The sequence below is a fragment of the Lactuca sativa genome, chromosome 4 (assembly GCF_002870075.4).
Source record: "Lactuca sativa cultivar Salinas chromosome 4, Lsat_Salinas_v11, whole genome shotgun sequence".
Classification (NCBI taxonomy): domain Eukaryota; kingdom Viridiplantae; phylum Streptophyta; class Magnoliopsida; order Asterales; family Asteraceae; genus Lactuca; species Lactuca sativa.
Window position 1 is genome coordinate 174264101 of NC_056626.2, and position 9058 is coordinate 174273158.

At 39.8% G+C, this 9058-nt stretch overlaps 1 protein-coding gene across 1 annotated transcript; it reads left to right on the top strand.

Annotated features, from left to right (window-relative positions):
- Positions 1–7867: 7867 nt before the first annotated feature.
- On the top strand, positions 7868–8599 carry LOC111904686 (uncharacterized). The gene has a single exon (XM_052771034.1). It carries the CDS (start codon positions 7868–7870, stop codon positions 8597–8599), a length of 732 nt encoding a protein of 243 aa, XP_052626994.1.
- The last annotated feature ends 459 nt before the right edge of the window (positions 8600–9058 follow it).

A 9058-nucleotide genomic window follows, 5' to 3' on the forward strand; every position in this document is an offset into this window, starting at 1 on the left:
TAAATTTATCGATTACACGTTTCTACTACTATCTAATCTATGCTAATATCATCCTTCATCCCAATACTCCTAGCATGCTGCAAGTGCTTAAGCCTACTCAGTCCCTTCGTAAGCGGATCTATTGGGTTATCTTCTGATGATATCCTCTTCACTACGAGTTGTCCTTCTTCTACACGATGTCTAATAAAGTGATATTTTCTATCGATATGTCGAGATTTACCATGATCTCTCGGTTCCTTGGTCAAGGCAACTGCTCCTTCATTATCACAGAAAATCTCCATGGGCTCCTTTATGGCAGGTACAACTCCAAGATCACCGATGAAGTTCTTCAACCATATTGTCTCCTTTGACGCTTTGCTCGCTACAATGTACTCTGATTCGCACGTTGAATCAGCTACGGTTTCCTGTTTGGAACTTTTCCAAGTTACTGCTCCTCCATTCAGGGTAAAGACCCAGCCCAACTGCGAACGGTAGTTGTCCCTGTCGGTCTGAAAGCTGGCGTCACTATACCCTCGCACCTTCAAGTCATCACTCCCTCCGAGGACTAAGAACCATTCCTTCATCCTCCGAAGGTACTTAAGGATATTCTTCACCGCAATCCAATGGGCTCTGCCAGGATTCCCTTGATATCTTCTAACCATGCTCAAAGCAAAGGCTACATCAGGGCGAGTACAAGTCATAGCATACATGATTGAGCCAACTGCGGAAGCGTATGGTACTCGGCTCATTTCTGCTATTTCAGCTTCAGTACTCGGACTTTGAGTCTTACTCAACTTGGCATTACTTTGTATCAGTAATTCTCCATTCTTCGAGTTTTCCATACTAAAACGTTTTAGTACCTTATCTAAGTAAGTGTTCTGACTAAGTCCTATTAGTCTCTTACTTTTTTCTCTCACTATCCTTATTCCCAAAATATAGGAAGCCTCTCCGAGGTCCTTCATAGTAGAGCACTTCCCGAGCCAGGACTTAACTTCCTGCAGAGTCGGGACGTCGTTTCCTATGAGTAGTATGTCATCGACATACAGAACAAGGAAGCTTACTATACTCCCACTGGCTTTCACATATACACACGATTCATCTTCGCTTCGTATAAATCCAAACTCTTTGACTTTCTCATCGAATCATAGATTCCATCTGCGAGACGCTTGCTTAAGTCCATAAATGGACTTCTCAAGCTTACACACTCTATTTGGATACTTCGGATCGACAAAACCCTCTGGCTGAGGGAGGTAAACATCCTTGGCCAACTTCCCATTAAGGAAAGCGGTTTTGACACCCATTTGCCAAATCTCATAATCATGAAATGCGACAATAGCTAGCATCACTCTAATATATTTTATCTTTGCAACTGGTGAGAAGGTCTCATCATAGTCAACTCCGGGAGTTTGAGTAAAGCCCTTCGCAACCAATCGTGCCTTATATGTGTGTACGTTTCCATCCACTTCGGTCTACTTCTTGAAGATCCATTTGCACCCAACGTTCTTACGTTCGGGCACATTATCAACCAAATTCCAAACTTGATTGTCATACATGGACTGGATCTTACTGTCCATTGCCTCTTTCCATTTTATAGACTCCGGGCCTGCCATGGCTTCCTTATAGCTATTAGGTTCATCTAGATTTATTAGTGTACCATCACTAATATACGTGTCCCCTTCGGTAGTAATATGAAAACCATAAAACTGGGGTTGAACTCTAACTCTTTCGGAACGTCTAAGAGGTAAGGACTCGTCAATCGGTTCAACCAGAGTTTCCTCCTCGGGTTAAGTGCCAGCGGTAGAGGTTCCTTCATCTATCGATTCTATAATCTCTTCAAGCTCGATTTGCCTCCCACTGTCTCCTTGGCTTATGAGTTCTCGCTCTCGGAAAACTCCTCTCCTCGCAACAAAGACTACATTGTCTTTCGGTCTATAGAAGAGATATCCAAAGGATTTCTGCGGGTAGCCGATGAAAATACATCGCTCACTACGAGGTTCGAGCTTGTCGTGAGTATCTCGTCTTACGAAGGCCTCACAACCCCAAACCTTGATATGTGCCAATGAGGGAGCTTTCCCTATCCACATTTCATGAGGTGTTTTGGAAACCTTCTTAGTAGGGACTCGGTTAAGGATATGGGTGGCAGTCTCTGAGGCATACCCCCAAAAAGAGATAGGTAGTGAAGCACGACTCATCATAGAGCGAACCATGTCTAACAAGGTTCGATTACGCCTTTCTTCCACACCATTAAATTGTGGTGTCCTAGGTGGCGTCAATTGTGAAACTATTCCACACTCCTTGAGATAATCGTGGAATTCAAGACTTAGGTACTCTCATCCTCGATCGGATCGAAGCATCTTGATTTTCCTGCCCAATTGATTCCCCACTTCATTCTTGAACTCTTTGAACTTTTCAAAAGTTTCTGACTTTTTCTTGATTAAGTAGATATACCCATATCTAATATAGTCATCAGTAAAAGTCACATAGAAGCGGTTCCCATCCTTCGTGGTTGATATAAACGGTCCACATGCATCGGTATGTATTAGGTCTAATAGACCCTCTCCCCTTTCACATGTACTTGTGAAGGGTAACTTAGTCATCTTTCCAAGTAAACAAGACTCGCATGTGTCATCTTCCCTAAGGTCGAATGACTCCAGCACTCCATCCTTTTGGAGTTGGGCTATGCGCTTCTTGTTGACATGTCCAAGACGACAATGCCACAAGGATGCTCTATCCATACCATTCAAAGAATCCATGCATAAAACATCATTTCCTAAGTTATGTACAATCATAACGGTTTCATAAATTCCATTACATGGTATAGCTTCAAAATATAAGACACCATTTAGATAATCAAGAATAGAACCATTCTCATTATTAAAAGAAAATCTAAAACCTTGTCTAAACAAACCATGAAATGAAATGAGGTTTCTAGCCATTTCTGGCGAATAGAAACAATTGTTAAAATCTAAAGATAAACCATTCCTAAGCACTAAAGAATACACTCCAATCTTGGTCACAAGTGACGATCTTCTATTCCCCATGATTAGATTTATTCTTCCATGCTCCACATCCCTATTTCTTCTTATTCCCTACAATTCAGAACAAATATGGTAACCACAACCGGTATCAAGGACCCAACAAATAGCATGAGATGAATCGTTAGATTTAATTGTATAAATACCTGCGAAAGATGGCGTGATCTTCCCTTCCCTTATGGCTTGCAGGTAGTCTGGGCAGCTTCTCTTCCAATGCCCTATTTTATGGCAATGATGGCACTCTGCCTCCTTAGGGTTAGGACAGGGTTCAGCAGGATCAACTTTGGCCCCACTAGAAGAGGAAACATCACGGGACTTTCCCTTGCGGTGGCTCTTAGACGGAGCCTTCCTCTTCTTGCCTCTTCCTTGCCCAATGGCCAAAACAGGAGCAGTAGGTGGATTAGGAGTGGGTGCAACAGACTTGTCCTTTAGGTTGCTTTCAGCAACACTAAGGAGACCTTGGAGCTTGCTTAGGGTGACCTCTTCCTTGTTCATGTGGTAGGTCATCCTAAATTAATTGTAGCACGGAGGCAACGAGTGAAGCACCGTGTCGATCGCCAAGTCTTCCCCAAAGTCAACATTCAACTTGCGAAGACGATCGACATACCTTTGCATCTTTTGTAGGTGCATGGTAAGAGATTCTCCATGACCCATTTTGGCGAAAATCATGTTAGTGAAAATCTCGTAACGCTCTTGCCTCGCGTTTTGGTGGTATCTCTCCAACAAGTCTTGATGCATTTCATACGGATACATGTCCTTATAGGACTTTTGGAATTCGGCATTCATGGTGGCTATCATGATGCAATGTACCTTCGTTGCATCACGCTCGTGAGTTTCAAAAGCGTTCATTTCAGCCGGAGTAGCGATTTCTGGGTTGATCTTCTCGAGCTTCTCATCGAGGACATACTCCTTGTCCTCATAGCGAGCAATTGTGCGAATGTATATTATCCATTCGCTAAAGTTCGTCCCATCGAAAGTGACTTTTTGACAAAGGCTCATCAATGTGAATGAACTAGCAGCAGCGTTGTTTGCGTTCGACATCTACAAATAGAAAGGACAAAGATAGATTAGAATATGAATCCCTAATTATCACCCAATAAGAAAAATTAGGGCTAGGATCCAACAACAATATTTACATATTAGAAAAGGGATGCCGTCATCCAACATGCAAATAATATGAAGGTAAGTGAATGACGATTCACTAATTCTCCACCATAAAAACATAACTTTAAGTTCTAAATGTATTGAGAATTCCTAGGTTTGGATGAGATTCATTGAAACTTTTCAATCGCATGTTTAAATCTCGATATGCCCCTCTCGTTTATGACTGGGATACCGAGGATCACAAAGTGGGTATGAATTACCATGCAAATTCACATGGTGCCTTCATTGTAACGATCACCTATTCGATGTGCCGGTAAACCACACACGCTCCATCGAACTATGATAAACAATTAATCACCCTTTGCCACCTTTGCTTAGAACCAATTAGTGTGCCGGTAAACCACACGCGCTCCACTAACTTCTTAGCAAGGGTGCAAAGTGTAAACCACACGCGCTCCACTATATATATATATATATATATATATATATATATATATATATATATATATATATATATATATATATTAATCTTGTAATATTATATTAGTACAGGGTTGGATTTTAAATTTGTAAAATTCTAGGGTTTGAAATTTAAATTGTCAAAATTAAACTTTTAATCACAAAACATAAATTTCAAAACTTGAGGGCAAGTTTTAAACTTTTAAAACATAGAGAATCAAATAACAAATAATCTTAATTAACAATTAATTCCATAATTATCCATATTTGATTTATTTACTGATTTCTTGCAAAACAATTTCCCAAATAAAATAATTAATCAATTATCACATAAGGAAACAAATATTTTATTAATTGATAAATATCTTCAATTAAGTCAAGAATATACTCATATATATCATAAAATCGGATTTATATTGATCTAATATGATTAAGGCAAGTATCTCAAAGATAAACAGCAAGAAATCCCGAAGTTTCCTCTTTCTGACGCTCGAACTCGCCGACTACCCAGATGGACTCGCCGAGTTGAGCCTACTCGCCGAGTACCACCATGGGACTCGCTGATTTCATCAGGCAGAGGACAAAAAAACGATTTTTTTCAGCAACAAACAAGCAATCAAAGTATCAATTCAATAGAAACCAACCAGTCTCTGATACCACTGATGGGTTTTAGCCATATGAACATTCTTATGTGCACATGCAACCCTAATGCTTGGATCTAGGTTTCTCTAATTGAACATACATTGAATCCAAGACTTCTAATGGCTACTATACAATAATAACAATAAGAAATCAGAGATTAGAAGTTTACCTTGAATCACTTGCTTGATCTTGTTGTCCTTGAGGCTTTAGAGTCACAATTGCCACTCCTCTAATGGTTTACAAACACCAACTTGCAAGAAGATGATTTAGGAGAAAGGAGAGATGAGCAAGAATTCGGCCAGGGTTTCCTTAGAGACAAGAGTACCGAATTCCCTCAGCCCTAGGGGTCTATTTATACTTGTAAGGCTCCTAGGGTTTCACCCTTAAACCCTAATTGGATAACTTAAGCCCTAAGTAATCCAAATCCTTTCCATGATAAGCCTTGGACGATTTTATGGCTATCCTAAGCCCTAGAAATCATCCACCTCTTATCCTTAAAGGATATATAGCCCAAAGTGCAACTATCAAACAATTGACAGTTTATACCTCTTTATTTAATTAATCTCTTTAAGTCACCAAATTAATTCCCAATTAATTTACAACTTATATTAATCAAATAAATTCCTTATAATATATTAATAATATTCCTTCTCTCATTATAAATCATCCTGTCAAGTTGCTATGGTGAAGGCAACCCAAAAGGACCATGCACAACCGGGTCAAATGCTTGCCTAATATAGTTGTAGCCTTAGACATTATTCCAACACTTTGAACATGAGACTTCAGTTCCATGGAGTTGGTCTCCATTGGAATACTCTATAATGTATGTTGACAAGTCTTTGTGACTTTGTGCATAATCATTACAAGAGGATCAATGCATATAAGTTTAGAATCAAACAGATTTAGGTAAATAGCAGTAATATGGAATTCTTGCACTTGCAGTAAGGAATTGGGAGTGTGAAATGAGAATCATTGGAAATATGTTCAATCGATCTATTTCACAAAGTAAAGATCATAGAAAAACTTAGTATGCATACTTGGTGTATGGCATGACTAGTGTTTACAAAAACATAGTGTACATGCTTGGAGCATGGGACAACTATTGTTTTAATTCAAGTATAAAGCTGATAGTTTGAAACAGTATGCAATGAATGATAGGTAATGAATATGGGGATAAATAAAAGATGTTTTATTTATATTCATAAGTTCTGAGACCATACTGGATTCGATTATTCTTGTGTTTCACTTTGCATGTTTTGACTTCCAGAATAACTAGGTCGTTGAAAGAACATAATTTTGTGGTTTGAGCTAGGCATCATTTTGTATAGGTGATAGTGTCATTTTTGTAGTGATTGTGTGTTGTCTTGTAATGTGTGTTGCCACACATGTGTGTGTGGCCGCACACAGTGTGTGCGGCCACACTCATGTGTTCGGCTGCACACTCTTGTGCTGGTAGAAGGAGTACTATTTAAAGCAACTGAGTTGTGTCAGTTTGCACTTTTGGTTGTGTGTAATCACGTGTGCGGCTGTGTGTAATCACGTGTGCGGTTGTGTGTGATCACGTGTGCGGCTTCATTTTTTATTGTTTTGTCCTAATAACTTTGTGTGTTAACTTTCAGATTAACATAGGAGACATGGAATTTGCTAAAGCTCATAATTCTGCAATTTTTCTCGAAGACCCTCCTGCAGTCCACAATGACTTGAAATTCATTATGGATGGCTTGAAGAAATCCTGTTTGGTTCATGCTCTAACTACAAATCCTGCTATCTACCAAAGTTTGATTAAGGAGTTCTGGAGGAGTTCTGTTGTAAAGAAGAATGGTCAGGGTGAAAAATTTGTTGAAGCAACAATCGAAGACAAGAAAATTCGAGTAATAGAAAGCATTATTAGAGAATCTCTCCAAATTGAGGACAGACCTGAGTACCCCATGGAGATTGATGTTCAGCAAACTCAGGAAGTATTAGAGCATATGGGATACGAGGGAACTTTTCCTCCTACAATTACGAAGCTGCTTCCTCCTTGCTGGAAGTACTTGGCTCATGTGTTCGTGAGCTGCATTTCCGGACGAAGATCAGGAGCAAACGAGATTTCTCTGGCCAACACTGGTGCCATTCCAGCATTGCCGGCAGGTTTTAAGTTTAATTTCTCAAAATTCATAATGAATGAAATGATTCTAAATTTCGAAGGGAGCAAAAATCTTCAATATCCGTCGATGCGGCTCTCCGCTCTCTTCTCCGTCCTATCGTTGTTTCTTCCCTGCCTCGTTAATTAATTTCTATCACCGGAGCCGCCTAGGTCTAGATCAACCTCCGCTCTCTTTTTGCACCGTGCGTCTCCAATTAAATCAGTTTGTTCCGTCATAGCTTGCGATGTATCTACTACACTCTCACTAATTTAAGAATACATTCATCACCTTCATTCGCTCTTTCCCTTTCACGATTGCATCCTCCCACACTGGCCATATCTCTGGCGGACATCTCCGGTGGACATCGGTCATTGATCCGACTTCGACACTTCATGCTCTGCCTCTGTCACTCCACATCGCCGCCGCCGCCGTGTCATCAGGTAAGCTGATTAAATGATGGAGCGACAAAGGGACAGAGATGAAGATGATAAATAAAAGAGAATAAGAGATGATGATAGATACATGAGTGAAAGAGACAGTCAAGATAGGAGGCTCATTAATAAGAGTGATGAAGAAGATGCAGATGGTAAGAGGGGACGAGATAGGAACAAGGAAATTGTTAATGATAGGAACAGGAATAGGAGTGATGATGAAGATGCAAATGATAGGAATGGGGATAAGAGGCGTGGTGATGATTATGCTAATGATAGGAGGAGGAGAAGAGATGGATGGAGTGACAATGAAGATAAAAATGATAAAAGGAGAGACAAAAAGAAAGATAAAGGTAGGGATGAGGAAGATCATAATGACAAGAGAAGAGGAAGGAGGGATGATGATGAAGATGGTAATTATAGGAGGAACAAGGAAAGGAAAAGAGGTAGGAGCAAGGACATAAGGAGTGATGATGAAGATGGACATGATAAGAACAACAGAAACAAGAAAAGAATTGATGAACATGATCAAAGTGATGAAGAAGTTGGTGAAATCAGGAAAACAGGGAAAAAGAATGAGGACATAAGTGATGAAGAAGATGGTGAGATGAGGAAAAGTGGTAGAAAAGGGAAGTATGATGATACGAGTGATAAGGAAATTGGTGAAATCAGGAAGAGAGGGAGAAAGGGTAAGGATAAAAGGAGTGATGATGAAGATGATAAATACAAAAGGAGAAGGAATAGGAACAAATATGAAAAGAATGATGACGAAGATTATAAAAGGGACAGAAAGAGGAATGGCGATCATAAAGAAAGAAGATGAATCTAATGATGTATTGATGATATGAATTATGCTCCTTACAATAGATTCTCTCTCACACACACACTTCTTCTCTCTAACTTTCTCTCTCTACAAGATGCTCTCTTCTCACCTTCTTTCCAACCGTACACTCCCACATGCACTCCTCTATTTATATGGACCTCCAGCCATACACATGTGTATAGCCGCACACCCTATGTACGATCGTACACAGGATGTGCGGCCGTACACACGTGTACGGCCGTACACACAAACCGCAAACACATACAACATTACATAAAAATATATTTTCCTAGAAAAGCAAAATATAAACCATATTTTTGACCCAACAATCTCCCCCTTGGTTTATAGCTTAATTTTCTAACTGGCCCAACAAACTCCCCCTAAAAAGCAGCTGGCTTTCTTGTCAATCTTCAATGAGAGCTTTGGCTTCATCTTAATCTTCAAATTTCTTCACAACAT